At 36.1% G+C, this 15,924-nt stretch overlaps 1 protein-coding gene across 1 annotated transcript in view; it reads left to right on the top strand.

Moving 5' to 3' along the window:
- CCDC158 (coiled-coil domain containing 158) overlaps window positions 1-15,924 on the top strand; it is a 78,376-nt gene that overhangs the window by 31,346 nt on the left and 31,106 nt on the right. Inside the window, exons 13-16 of the mRNA XM_089912072.1 lie at window positions 300-412; window positions 4,160-4,318; window positions 5,691-5,783; window positions 6,575-6,673. Coding sequence (XP_089768198.1) covers window positions 300-412; window positions 4,160-4,318; window positions 5,691-5,783; window positions 6,575-6,673 — 464 coding nt within the window. The remainder of the gene's footprint in view (window positions 1-299; window positions 413-4,159; window positions 4,319-5,690; window positions 5,784-6,574; window positions 6,674-15,924) is intronic.

Here is a 15,924-nt window from a genome sequence, read left to right as displayed (position 1 = left end):
GTTGGAGATACAGCAAATTATGATGGCCAATGAAATTAATTCTAGCAAGGAATCACAAAACATCATCATTTATATACATTTCTGAGCTCAAAACCTCTGAGTAATTGCTGAAAATTGTTATATCCCAATATTGTGAAATCTGAAGACATTTTCTGTGAACACTTCCTTGAAACTGTCCACGTGCCTTAGAGGAATCTTACCTGTCACCTTCTCATAATGTTTGACCATCAAATTATAGTCACCTCTCAAAATTTAGAAACTTTAGAAACTAAGATACAGTTTAGCTCCTTTTTTTCCAGCTATGAAAGTGGCAATGGGGATGCAAAAACAAATTACGGCTAAAAGAGGTCAGATAGATGCCCTTCAGAGCAAGATACAATTTTTAGAAGAGGCCATGGCAAATGCAAACGAGGTAAGTCTCTGTCCTTGGAATGGGGGAAGCCAATATGTTCACTCATTAGTAAACTGCAACACAGAAGAAGATGTAGCAGAGATACAAAGTACAATGGAAGAAAGACAAGAGTTTATTCCTGACAGAGAGAATGAGGAGAAAGTTCCTGAAGGAACATTTGAGCAGGACCTTGAAAGAGCTAGTAAGTTTTTTTTTTTTGTAACTACTCTGGAATGAATTTTATTTTATTTTATTATTTTTTTCCTTGGTCCTCTTTTATTATTTTTTTGCATGTATCTATTCATTTTTTTAAAATAAATATATTTATTTATTTATTTTTGGCTCTGTTGGTTCTTCATTGCTGCACACGGGCTTTCTCTAGCTGTGGCGAGCAGGGGCTACCCTTCATTGAGGTGCATGGGCTTCTCACTGAGGTGGCTTTTCCTGTTGTGGAGCACAGGCTTAGTTTCCTGTTGTGGGCTCTAGGCGTGTGGGCTTCAGTAGTTGTGGTGCGCGGACTTAGTTGCTCCGCGGTATGTGGGATCTTCCCAGACCAGGGCTCAAACTCGTGTCCCCTTCATTGGCAGGCGGATTCTTAACCACTGTGCCACCAGGGAAGTCCCCATGTATCTATTCTTTTTCAAATTCTTTTCCTATTTTGGTTGTTACAGATTATTGAGCAGAGTTCCCTGTGCTATGCAATAGGTCCTTGTTGGTTCTCTGTTGTACTTTAAATACAGCAGTGTGTATATGTCAATCCCAAACTCCCAATCTATCCCTCCCCACGACCCTTCTCCCCAGTAACCCTAAGTTCATTCTCTAAGTCTGTGAGTCTGTTTCTGTTTTGTAAATAAGTTCATCTGTATCATTTCTTTAGATTCCGCATATAAGCGATATCATACGCTATTTGTCTTTCTCTGTCTGACTTACTTCACTTAGTATGATAATCTCCAGGTCCATCCTTGTTGCTGCAAATGACATTATTTCATTCTTTTTTATGGCTGAGTAATATTCCATTGTATAGACGTACCACATCTTCTTTATCCATTCATCTGTCAATAGACGTTTAGGTTGCTTCCATATCCTGGCTATTATTAACAGTGCTGCAGTGAACATTGGGGCACATGTATCCTTTTGAACAATGATTTTCTTCGGATATATGCCCAGGAGCGGGATTGCTGGATCATATGGTAGCTCTATTTTCAGTTTTTTAAGGAACCTCCATACTGTTCTCCATAGTGGCTGCACCAATTTACATTCCCACCAACAGTATAGGAGGGTTCTATTTTCCCCACACCCTCTCCAGCATTTCATTGTTTGTAGATTTTTTGATGATGGCCATTCTGACTGGTGTGGGGTGATATCTCATTGTAGTTTTGATTTTTATTTCTCTAATAATTAGTGATGTTGAACATCTTTTCATGTGCCTCTTGGCCATCTGCATGTCCTCTCTGGAGAAATGTCTATTTAGGTCTTCTGCCCATTTTTTGATTGGGTTGTTTGTTTTTAGGATATTAAGCCGCATGAGCTGTTTGTAAATTTTGGAGACTAATCCTCTGTCGGTCACATCATTTGCAATATTTTCTCCCATTCTGTGGGTTGTTTTTTTTGTTTTGTTTGTGGTTTCCTTTGCTGTGCAAAAGCTTTTGAGTCTAGTTAGGTCGCATTTGTTTATTTTTGTTTTTATTTCCTTTACTCTGGGAGATGGATCAAAAAAGATATTGCTGCAATTTATGTCAGAGTGTTCTTCCTATGTTTTCCTCTAAGAGTTTTATAGTGTCCGGTCTTACATTTAGGTCTTTAATCCATTTTGAGTTTATTTTTGCGTATAGTGTTAAAGAATGTTCTAATTTCATTTTTTTTACATGTAGCTGTCCAAGAGCTAATATTTTAACTGCAAGAAGTAGGCGAAAGGATATTCATGGTAGAGAGACGGAATGGTTATAAACAAAGCATATTCAGTTCTGCTCTAATGCAACATATGTGTTCCTGAAATCACCACGCTATGCAAAATTGTGCCATAAAAACCACCAGGGGGCTTATCAGAACAGTGGGATTAGGAGCACCACACTAACGAACTTCATCAGCGACAAAAGGAAAACAGGAACCTAATGAAAATAGAAGCACTGTTTTACACGTGTTAAATGGTTAAGAGATACATAAATACTACAGTTAGGATGGCCTTTTATCTTAAAAAAGACTGGAAGTTTGCTTGTGCCTTGAAGAATTGCAGCATGGGAGTTGTTAAGAAGGGGTAGAAGGTGGGTTTCCTGTAACACAGGATGTGCATGGACATAGCTCATAACCCAAGGTAAACTGAGGGAGCTGATAGTTGTTTGGAGAGTGTGTATGTATGTGCTTTGTGTGTATTTCTGTGCAGCTCTGTTTAGCTGGGTGCTGTTTTCTGCCTTGACCCCGTATTTCTCATAAATGAAACTGCGCATGAGTAAATGTGAAATTTGTGTCATATTCAAATGTCCCCTGATAACAGCAATCACTTTGGAACAAATTTGCACTTTTAGAAGAAGAGTTATAACAGAACTGACTGTAATGGAGATGGGAAGGTAAACAGCATAAGCAGAAAATAAGGGCAACTAAAATAATTGCTTTCCCCATACCGAAAATGCTGAAATACTTTTTTTAGAATGAGGCTAAGTATTAACAAATATATACATACATTTGTGCATACCCCTCATCATATGGACTTATTTATTTCCTGTGCTTTTGTTCTTTCCCACTTTTTTCTCCCCTCCATTTCTTATCCTAAATTTGTTCTTTTCTTTTTCTTCTTCCATTATTTGCCTATTTGGAACCTAAAGCAGGGCTTATCCTCGTCCTCCCCAAGGGTACTTAGGGCAGTAAGAGGTTACTGCCTGCTGTCACCAGAAACACCTGCACCTAGTAAAGGAAGGTGTTCATCAAAGCTCGATGACATTCCCCTCAAACAGGAAGGAGGCAGCTTGAAAAATTAATCCTTCTTTCTTTCTCATCAGAAAAGGAAAAACTATTTGTATCCAAAATGTGTATTACAGTGGTGATACCTACTACCTTGTTTACATTAAACATTTTCTCTATGAAAAAAATATACATATAGAAAGAAATATAGACTCAGTAAGTTCAGGTTTATATTTTAACTTGATTACTATGCATTTGTTCTTTTCTACCCATTTCATGATGTATTTTAAAGGAATGAACTAATTTTAATGAAACTTTGTTAGATACCAAAGATTCTCCATAAGTTTATCAGTAAGCTCATTCTCATCACTGGATCACAGTGGCTTTGAGGACAGGAACTGTGTGTCCTGTTTCTTTTTATGCCAGAGGGTCTATAGTAGGCATTTGTGAAATTAATATTTAACCATTTGTGAAATGAATATTCAACCTTGAAACAAAATAGAAAAACCATAAAGATTTCAAATACGTGTGTCTTCTTTAAATCTCTTGTGTCATTTTAAAGAAGTTTCAATTTGATTTGGTATATGATTACTCAGTCTCAATTCACCACAACACTGTCTCTTTTTATGACAGCACAGTTATTACATAGTTCATAGGTTTTATCAAAGATTTAATAAGCCTAGAAAGAAGTAATAAACTAGTAGTGATAAAAATGAGAGAAAACATGGTAACATAATTCTAGCAGCTCCCAACTCCAATCCGTATACAGTTAAGCTATAGTTCAGATCTTTACATAATAGTTTTATATTTCCATCACATCTCAGCATCTACATCAGCATATTATTTCTGATATTTTCTCCTCTGTAATTGTAGGAAAACCATTTTCTAAAAGAAGAAAAGACAAAATTAAGCCAGGAATTGAGTACTGTTGCAACAGAGAAAAACAAGATGGCGGGGGAACTAGAAGTCCTACGATCTCAGGAACGCCGACTGAAAGAAAAGTTTGCTAATATGGAGGTTGCTCTTGATAAGGTGGTTATTAACTAAATATATAAAATAGTTATCAACTAAATAGTTATTAACCAAGTAGAATTGTTCTGAATGAAAGGTCCATGTTGATAGGAACCAAATCTGTCAAACTGTATTGTATCCCAGTCACCTCACACAAGAAAAAAACTGTATCCTGTACAGAAGGCTGAGCTTTAAAAACATAGTCATGATGCATACTTTTTACAAAATTATCTTTTTTCTGGCTAACAGGTCACAAGAGCAGTCAGATATAAGATGTAAGATGCTCCTGGTATCCTTCGTGACCTGAATAACTAAAAATACCACCAATCTAACTTACTATCAAAGAAGGACTTGAATACTAGGTAGAATACAGTCTGTTAATAATATTCATACATAGATAAAGTAATGCTAACGTCTGGCACTTTGTGGAGTTCAAAAAGTGCAGGTGGGGAGCTTCCCTGGTGGCACAGTGGTTAAGAATCTGCCTGCCAATGCAAGGGAAACAGGTACGAGCCCTGGCCCGGGAAGATCCCACATGCCGCGGAGCAACTAAGCCCATGCGCCACAACTACTGAGCCTGAGCTCTAGAGCCCGCAAGCCACAACTACTGAGCCCACGTGCCACAACTACTGAAGCCTGCGCGCCTAGAGCCTGTGCTCTGCAACAACAGAAGGCACGACAGTGAGAAGCCCGCACACTGCAACGAAGAGTAGCCCCCGCTCACCGCAACTAGAGAAAGCCCACGCACAGCAACGATGACCCAACACAGCCAAAAATAAAATTTAAAAAAACAAATAAATCAATCAATTAAAAAAAAAAGAAAAGAAAGTGCAGGTGGGGAACACAGCTTAAATAATGAGAAGGATCAATGATGACACTGTATTTGTCATTGCCATTTATTGTAGAGAAGTAAATCTCTCTTTGTGTCACCTGAAAACTCTGGAAGCCTAAAAATATACCAAGACTAGTCATTGATTCTTGAGAAATCAGAGCCTTCATGGTGATAGAAAATGACCTGTGATCCCACCTATTCAAACTTAGGTCTTAGAACATGATATATTGACTCAATGAATTTCAGCTGTGGTTATTTTTATAGAAATGTTTTTACATTGCTAAAGCTGTTTGCTCATTTCATCCTTAGTTCATTCATTCTTTTGAGTGCCCTCCACATACTAAATGCCATGTAGATGCTGGGGCTACAGAGGATAAAGACATGGCCTCCAATTACTCTCAAGTTTTCTGAATAAAACATAAATAAATAGATAAATGTAATACAGTGTGCCAAGAACAGGGGAAGTTTCCTTGAATAGATGGCGACTCTGCATTTATACATTAATAAAATAAAATTGCATAAAGAATGGAGGGTAAACCACATGTGGTTGCTTGATTGTAGGCATCTTTGCGGTTTGCAGAATGTCAAGATATAATACAGCATCAGGAACAAGAATCAGTGCGCCTAAAACTTCAACACACTTTGGATGTAAAGGTAAGATCTTTTTTCATCAAAAATAATAATTTAAGCAAAAATTATGCCTTGGTTTGATATACTTTCATATTTTCCCCATGTACTTTAGATACATTCAAGTGTACTTTTAACATTATCTAATATTAGCAATTATAAAATCTGTGCATTGTACAGATTATACCTATCCTTTTCGTATATAGTAACAAATTGAAGCACCATGCTTTTTGTTAAGTCTATACTGAATGAGGGAAACATAGAAGTACCTACCTTGGGGAACCAGAGATTTGTATACCGGAGGTCAAGTATGTTTGGCTTGTTTGGAAAATTAAAAAAATGATGTAATTTGCATGACAAAACATGTCTTCTTTAAAAATAGTAGATTTTTCCACTGGAGTATATGTCTGGCTTTCGAGTATATTTTAAAGTTGCAGACATACTTTGAAGTCTCAATACTGGATATTTTCACAGGCAGGAGCACTCCATAGTTGGAGAGGGTCTTTCTCAGTAGTATGTCAGAAGTAGTGTGGAGTGTTTGGCAAAGTTAGAAACCAACGTAGTAGCGTCCCATCCGAGATACGTTTTCACATCTGGAATGATTTTATCCATCAGAAGTGTGAAGGCATCTTCCTAAGCCCATGATTAGTCCCCAAAGAGTAATATACACCCGAATCATCTTGCTTAATACTTTGGCTTAAAACTTTGTAGAAGTTCAACATGTAAGACTGAAATTATATCTGCAAAAATACATTTTGATTTCACAATTCTCACTGTAGGTTGACAGTTATTTTGCTCACATGTATATTGTCTTCCAGGAACTTAAGGGCCCTGGATACACCTCCAATTCTTCTGTGAAACCACGCCTTCTACACCCACCATCTGCTGCCCAGTCTGCAGCCAGCTTCCTATCTCATGTAAGTAACTAGTCTTATAGTCTAATCACACATGAAATCACACATGAAAATCAATTTCATTAGTTAATAGTCCTGTTGTACATACAGCAACAGGGTTGCTAGTAACCTACCAGTTATCCTGCTTATGCATTTCAATGAAAAGCATGCACTGCAAAATGAAAAAGTTGAAATGGACTATTTTCACGCACATGAGTTATGTGCACTGATAAACTAGCTATCACACAGCAAGTAACACTCTATCAAACAAAAGAATATTATTAATATTAGAAGTTAACATGGTTCTCTCTGGAGACTGGAACTTGGAGGTGGGCAGAGGAAGGAAAGGAGACTGCTGCTTTTTGTTTTAAATGTTATAAAGTCATTTTACCTTTAAAACTATATGCACGTTACATTGATAAAAATTAAATTAAACCCCTCTCCCCGTGAAGAAAACAACAAACACAACAAAGAACATTTGAAAAGGAGTCATTGGGACTTAAGATGTGTCTCTAACTACTTTGTGTGACTTTGGAAACTGAGTTAAATATATTGTTCCTTTTCATCTCTAATGAGGAGTCTGGACTATAGATCATCTCTGGGGTTTTCTAGAAGATCAGCTCTGAAATGCCATGACTCTTCATTACCCAAAAGCCAGCCTAGTACTTAGGCTCTTTAATACATAGACTGTACTTGATTATAAAGAATCTCATCCATCACTGAAAAAGTACTAGTCATAAGTCTATTAAATTTAACACTTTAATTGTAATTCTAACAGCAGTAATGAAGTGTATTATCTAAATAGACTGTTAAGCATGTTTTATACAATTTCTTCCCTTAAAAGTGTTTATTATATAATTTTACACATTAAATGTAACATACATTCTTTGTTTTATTCACTGATGTGTTCCAAGCACCTGGAACAGTATCTAGCATGTGGTAGGTATTCAGTACATATTTGTCTAATCGGTGAATGAATTCATTGTAAAATATTGTGTTCAGGTTTTCATTGTTTCTACTGACAAGTCAGTTTTAAGTCTTATTGTCGCTTTTTGGGAGGCACTTTTTTTCTCTAACCACTTTAAAGATTTTCTCTTTGTTTTGGTTTAAGCAGTTTGACTGTGATGTGCCTGTGTGTAGTCTTCTTTGCATTTATCTTTCTTGGGGCTCACTGATCTTCCTGGGTGTGTGGATTGATATCTTTCATTGATTTTGGAAAATTTTTACCTTTTATATTCTTGACTATTTTTTCTGCCCCATTCTCTTGTTTCCTTCTGCGACTTGTACTATTAAGTAACTTTATTTCTTAAAGTGGTATGTGATAACTCCATTGTCTGAATCCCCTATGAACTTCTGACCATTGTTTCTCTTGGTTTCTGGTCATATTTTTGTCTGCTCTTTTTACTGCCTTTTTTTCAAGACTATTTTTTAGAGCAGTTTTAGATTCACACCAAAATTGAAAAGAAGATACAGAGATTTCCCTTATACTCCCTGCCCTCACACATGCACAGCCTCCCCATTATAAACATCATTCACCAGAATGATGTGTTATCAAGGATGAACCTACATCGGCACATCATAATCACCCAAAGTCCATAGTTTACCTTGGGGTTTGCTCTTGGCGTGGTACATTCTATGGATTTGGACAAATGTTTATACATATGTCATAATTGACAAATATCCATCATTATCATATCATACAAAGTATTTTCACTTTACTAAAAGTTCTGCCTCCCCCGCATCCACCCCTGGCAACCATTGATCTTTTTGTTGTCTCCCAGTTTTACCTTTTCCAGAATGTCATTGAGTTGGAATCATACAGTATGTAGCCTTTTCAGATTGGCTTCTTTCACTTAGTAATATGTATTTAAGATTCCTCCATGTCTTTTCATGGCTTGATAGTTCATTTCTTTTTAGCACTGGATTTTCATTGTCTGGATGTACCACAGTTTATCTGTTCATCTACTAAAGGGCACCTTGGTTGCTTCCAAAGTTTGGTGATTGTGAATAAAGCTGCTATAAACATCCATGTGCAGTTTTTTGTGTGGACATGTTTTCAACTCCTTTGGGCAGATATCAAGAGCATGATTGCTGGGTCATATGGTAAGAATCTGTTTAGTTTTGTAAGAAACTACCAAACTGTCTTCCAAGGTGGCTGTACCATTTTACACTCCCACTAGCAGTGAATGAGAGTTCCTCTTGTTCCACAGCCTTGCCAGCATTTGGCAGAGATTATATAATCCAGTGGTTTCCTGAGAATGGGTGCATTTCATTCATTAAGTGTTTTAAAACCTTGCATGTCTGAAAATACCTTTATTCCTCACTTACATTTGATTGATGTGCAAAATGTTGTTGCTATTGTGTCATTTTGATTCCAGGGCTTTTGTATGTGACCTGTTTGTTTGTTTCTCAAAGATTTTAGAGTCTTTTCTCTACCTCTGGTATTCATTTCAGGGTGATCTCTGCTGGGGGTCTTTTTCCCTTCATTGTGCAGGCTCTTATGTTCTTTCTTCTCTGAAATTTTCTTGTGTCATTTATTTGATCATTTTCTTCCTTCATTTGTTCAGTTCTCTCTTTCTAGAATTCCTGTTAAGTCACCTATTAAGCCTTCTGGATTTATTCTCTAATCTCCTTTAATTTTGACTTCCAATCATCTCCTCATATTTTATTCCCACCTTCTGGGAAAACTCCTCAACTCTATCTTCCAAACATCTATTGAATTTTTTTTCTGATATCATGTATTTTTAAAAATTTCCAGGAGGCTTTTCTTGTTTTTTAAATCTTCTCTTTATATAGTTTTATGTTCTTTTGTGGATGCGGTACTTCCTCATTTCCGTCTAAGGATATTAGTATCAGTTTTTCAGTAATTTCTTCTGTTACGTGAATTATTGCTGTTTCTTTAAATTCATTTTTTTTCTGTTTGTTTTGATGTCTGTCTTTCATGTTGGAGATTTTCCTTCACTGTTTGGCAGTCATTGGCTGTCCATTCATATTTAAGACTGAGGCCCTAAAAAACCAATGAAAAGCACTTTGTAAGGTTCACGGGATTTGTTAGCTAGTAGATGGTTAGATATTACTTTTTAACCGAGGGATCCAAAAATGATCTTAGTTTTTTTTCTTGGTCCTGTTAATTCCCTTAAAGAGCGATTGTCTTACTACAGACTTGTAGATATAAATCTATCTGCCAGTATTCTGAGAGGTGAGTGGGGCAGGGAATCTGGGGTATCTATATATCTGTAAATCTTACTTTATGCTTATATTTTCAGTTTGCAACCTTCCTCCTGCCATGCCAGATATCCTTTTGGAGCCTAAAGTCCTTTGGTTCAACCTCACCCAGAGATTAAGCCTCTAAATGTATTTAGGGGAAAAGAACGAATTATTACCCGACTCCGTGGGGAGGACATCTGGTATTCTCACAGCTTCTGCCATAAACTTTTAGCCAGTCCTCCCATTTTGCTGCCCTGTCCCTTACCCTGGCCTTTAGAAATACACAAGGCCTCCATTTCCTGAGTCTTTCTGGAATACTCTGATGCAGAGCAGCTTACTGCTTCCTGGCTACTTCTGTGCAGGTACTTGATGTTTTAGCTTTGCTTTGTTCTACTAAATTAATTATGAATTACCTATTTGCTTTCCATCTCCCCAAATTTGATCATCATTACTCATCTAATGTTATCTCTCCTTTCCTCTTTATCCTTGTTAATTTCTTGAGTGTCATTTTAGTGGGGCTTCAGATAGAGCAAAAATAAATGCCAAGTCTTATGTTTAAAAGTAGAATATTTCTATGTGCATTGTTCTCCATTGCCCCTTCATTTATCTCGTTTCATTTTCGTCTTCTTGTTCCATGATTCTAATAATAGTCATTACTTACTGAACACCAGGCACTGTGCAGCATACTTTCTATAGATTATATAATTTATTCCTCACAACCACCCACACGAGATAAGTGCTGTTATTATACTTATTTTACAGAGGAGGAAACTGAGGCTTGGAGAAGCTAAGTGACTTACAGAGTTCACACTCCAAAAACCCAGTTGTGCCAACACTTAACCAAGGTAGCCTGAGCCTGGAACCTGTCTCCTTAGCCAGTTATACATTACTCATTCTCTACACCACACTGTTGAATGCTGTTTATAAACAAAATAAACGGATGATGACGTTAATAGATACTCTACCTGAACCAACAGTGTATTTCATTAGGTCCTCGTGGATGAGTATTATACCATTTTGGAGGTACAAAGGCATTAAAAATTATCCAATTGATTGCCCTAGTTTTAACAGGTGAGAAAATGGTAGAACCAGAAAAATTATATTATGTGATTTGATCCAAGCTCAAACACCAAGAACATGTATATATGTATGTGTATCTAAATACATACCTACACAGACAGACACATACACACAAATAATTGGTAGCTTGACATAGAAGATTTTAGATGAAAGTTTCAGATAAAGGCTATTGTAGCATATAAAAATAAAATATTTCCAGGATCGTATAATTTATTTTGTTTATATATCAGACTCTGTACACATGCACTGTAATTTGTGCTAGCTGTGCTTGATCTTTGTCATTGAAGTACCCATGATGTGAGCAAGATTTTCAGCAAGGCTTTGTAACTTTTGTCTTATTTCCTACTCACCCATTTTTAGTAGACAATATAAATAATATATATATATATATTCTAAACAGTATATTTTTATTCCATTTTTATTACCGCCTTCTGACAGGAACATAAGTATTATAGGAGATGGATTTGGTCAGACATTCTCAAAATAGAATAGTCTAATTCAAACTGAATGAGATCAAGCTTTTATTTTTAGCTTTTACATTCATCTTCTATCTTTGGAAAATGGAGCTAGGAGGAGTTGAGAAGCACACATTCTCCCTAGACATTACTTATCTTACATTATAACTCATAAGTTTGCCTGTAATGGACTCAAGGCCATTAGAGAGAACAGTATTTGGGGAAGATGGAGGTACATTAGAGATATAATTTGCAAGGTATTTTGGAAACAAATTTAACATAAAATAATTTCAGAGTCAAAATGTAATAGGAAGCTAATCAAATCACAAAACAAACCTTAAGTTTAACAACAACAGCATAAGCTTATATTCTTCCCTTGAAACCGAAAAAGCTTGTAGAAGTTTTAACCTGAAAATGTATGTCCCCTAGCAATAGCCTTGATGTGTATCCTAAGGGTCAGAGATTGGAGTGGGAGAGAGCAAGATTCTTTGACGGGCTCCAGTAACTTCAGGAAGAGCTTATATGTAGCTATTTCTTTACCAGCCAGACAGGAGTCATATGTAAAGAATGTTTTTGAATTGTTCATTTCCTAGCTATTTTCTAATTTTTAAAAGTGTATTTTGCTCATGTTATAAATCAAAATATGTTCCATATGAATCAAACAGCATACAAAAGTATTAAAAATGAATCAGTGAAAGTATTACAAGATTTATAAACATTAAAAGGAACAATTGGGACTTCCCTGGTGACACAGAGGTTAAGAATCCACCTGCCAATGCAAGGGACATGGGTTCGAGCCCTGGTCTGGGAAGATCCCATGTGCCGCAGAGCAACTAAGCCTGTGTGCCACAACTACTGAGCCCGCTCGCCTAGAGCCCGTGCTCTGCAACAAGAGAAGCCACCGCAATGAGAAGCCTGCGCACCGCAATGAAGGTTAGCCCCCACTCGCCGCAACTAAAGAAAGCCTGTGCGCAGCAACAAAGACCCAACACAGCCAAAAATAAATAATAAATTAACTAATTAATTTAAAAAAGGAACGATTGATTATTTTGAGTAAATAAAACTTAAATCACAAAACCACCATAAACAAAATGAAATCACAAACTAGGAAAATATTTCTAATAAATAAAGGGTTAATGTATATAATATAGAGAGTTTTTACATACCCAGATGAAGATAGCATATACTCTAAAAGAAAAGTGTACTAAAGATATGGATACAAAATTCACATAAGAAATGCATATAGTCAATAAACATGAAAAATGTTCAAACTCATTTATAAACAAATAATTATTACTGCATATTAAAGCAAAAACAAACTAACAATTTTGCATATAAAATGGTAATGGGAAGGGTGCAGCATAATGGCCACTCTTGTATCATACCTTACTGATAAAGATATAAATTGATATGATTTTGTCATTTTTGCTTCCAAAGTTCACTGTTTCTTTTTTTTTTTTCTTTTTAAATTAATAGACTATTTTTTTAGGATAGTTTTAGCAGAAACTAGAGAATTGAGCAGAAAGTTTAGAGAGCTCCCATAGACTCCCTTGGCCCTCCCCCTCCCTCCCCCCAGTTTCTCCTATTACCAATATCTTGCATTAGTGTGGTACGTTTGTTACAACTGATAAGCCAATATTGATACATTATTATTAACTAAAGTCTATAATTTACATTGGGGTTCACTCCCCAATGTATTGTACATTCTGTGGGTTTTGACATATGTATGATGGTATATATCGACCATTATAGTATTATACAAAATAGTTTCACTGCTCTAAAAATGCCCTGTGCTTCACCTGTTCATCTCTTCCCCGCCTTCCCCTGAACCCCTGGCAACCAGTGATCTTTTTACTCTCTTTGTAGTTTTGTCTTTTCCAGAATATCATATAATTGGAATCATATAGTATATAGTCTTTTCACATTGGCTTCTTTCACTTAGCAATATGCTTGCAAGATTCCTTCATATCTTTTCATCCCTTAGTAGCTAATTTCTTTTTCACTGAATAATATTCCATAGTATGGGTGTACCACAGTTTGTTTATCCATTCACCTGTTGAAGGATATCTTGATTGCTTCCAAGTTTTGGCAGATTATGAATAAATCTATGTGCAGATAAACATCTATGTGCAGGTTTTGCACAGACATAAGTTTTCAACTCTGTTAGGTAAATACTACAGAGCATGATTGCTGCATTGTATAGTAAGAGCATGTTTAGTTTTGTAAGAAACAATGGAACTGTCTTCCAAAGAGGCTGTACCATTTTGTAATCTCACCAGCAGTGAATAAGAGTTCCTGTTGCTCCCCATCCTTGACAACATTTGGTGTTGTCAGTGTTTGGATTTTAGCCATTCTAATAGGAGTGTGGTGTAGTATGATATCTTGTTGTTTGACTTTGAAATTCCTTAATGAAATACAATGTTGAGCCTATTTTCATATGTTTATTTACCATATACATATTTTCTATGGTGAGATGTCTGTTCCAAACTTCTACCCATTTTTTAAAGGGCATTTAAAATTTTTTATTATTGTTGAATTTTAAGAGGTTCTTTTTGGGGGTGTATTTTAGTTACCAGTCTTTTATCAGTTATCTGTTTTGAAAAGATTTTCTGCCAGTCTGTTGTTTATATTTCCATTTTTTAAACATTATCTTTCACAAAGAAAAGTTTTTAAGGTTAATAAAGTACAATTTACTGATATTTTTCTTTCATGGATCATGCTTTTGACGTTGTATCTAAAAAGTCATCACTAAACCTAAGGTCATCTAAATTTTCTCCTATATTATCCTCTAGGAGTTTTATAGTCTGGAATTTTACATTTAGGCCTGTGATTCACTTTGAGTTAATTTTTGTGGAGGATATAAGGTCTGCATCTAGATTCATTTTTTTCTGCATGTGGATGTCAAGTTTTTCCAGCACCACTAGTTGAAAATAGTGCCCTTTCTCTATTGAATTACCTTTGCTCTTTTGTTGAAGATCAGTTGGCTATATTTGTGTGGGACTATTTCTGGGATCTTTATTTTATTCTGTTCCATCAGTCTATTTGTCTGTTCTTTTACCAGTACCACACTGTCTTATTACAGTATATCTTGAACTTGGATAGTGTCAATTCTCCAACTTTGTTCACCTTCACTATTGTCTTAGCTCTTCTGGGGTTTTTGCCTTCCCATATAAACATTAAAATCAGTTTGTCAATATCAACAAAATTTAAAGAATTATTGGGGTTTTGATTAAGATTGTATTTAATTCATAAATCAGGTTGGAAAAAACTGATATCTTAACAATATTGGGTCTTCTTATCCATGAACATGGAATATCTCTCCATTTATTTAGCTCTTCTTTGATTTCTTACATCAGAATTTTTTAGTGTTACTCATGTAGATCTTGTACATATTTTGTTAGACTTATACCTAAGAATTCTATATCTTTGGTACTAATGTGAATGGTATTGTGTTTTTAATTTTAAAATCCAATTGTTCATTGCTCTTATACAGCAATTGACTTTTGTTTATTAACCTTGTTTCCTGACACCTTGCAATAATCTCTTATTTGTTCCGGGAGTTTTCTTGTTACTGTTGTTGATTCTTTGGGATTTTCTACATAGCGAATCATGTCATTTGTGAAGAAAGACAGTCATTTCTTCCTTTGCAAATCTGTACACCTTTTTTTTCCTTTTTGTTCTTTTTATTTCATTAACTATGACTTCCAATATGATGTTGAACAGAAGTGATGAGAAGGGACATTCTTGCCTAGTTTTTTTTTTTTTTTTTTCGGTATGCAGGCCTCTCACTGCTGTGGCCTCTCCCGTTGTGGAGCACAGGCTCCGGACGCGCAGGCTCAGCGGCCATGGCTCACGGGACCAGCCGCTCCACGGCATGTGGGATCTTCCCGGACCGGGTTACGAACCCGCGTCCCCTGCATCAGCAGGCGGACTCTCAACCACTGCGCCACCAGGGAAGCCCCTTGCCTAGTTTTTGACGTTAGCAAGATAGTATCTAGCTTCTCCCCATTAAGTGTGATGTTAGCTGTAGGGTTTTTATAGGTGTTCTTTATCAAATTGAGGAAGTTCCCCACTATTCCTAGTTTACTGAGAGGTTTTTCCCCTTTCAAGACTAGAAATAATTATTTTTAATTGAAATATAGTTGATTTACAATATTGTGTTACTTTCAGATGTACAGCATAGTGATTCAGTATTTTTGAAGATTATATTCCATTATAGGTTGTTATAAGATAATGGGTATAATTCCCTCTGCTATACAGTATATCCTTGTTGCTTATCTATTTTACATATAGTAGTTAATCTCATACCCATGATTTGTCCCTTCCCCATCCCTCTCCTCTTTGGTAACCACAAGTTTGTTTTCTGTATCTGTGAGTCTGTTTCTGTTCTGCATATATATTCATTTGTATTATATTTTTAGATTTCACATATAAGTGATATCTTACGTGGAATCTAAACAATTTCTCTGTCTGACTTATTTCACTAAACATAATGTTCTCTATGTCCATCCACATTGCTGCAACTGGCAGTAT

Source organism: Delphinapterus leucas, chromosome 5 (genome assembly GCF_059928025.1).
Source record: "Delphinapterus leucas isolate spDelLeu-1000000601 "Yukka" chromosome 5, BTC_Dleu_Yukka2, whole genome shotgun sequence".
Classification (NCBI taxonomy): domain Eukaryota; kingdom Metazoa; phylum Chordata; class Mammalia; order Artiodactyla; family Monodontidae; genus Delphinapterus; species Delphinapterus leucas.
The sequence above is the reverse complement of the archived record's forward strand: the minus strand, read 5'-3'. Positions and strand labels throughout refer to the sequence as shown.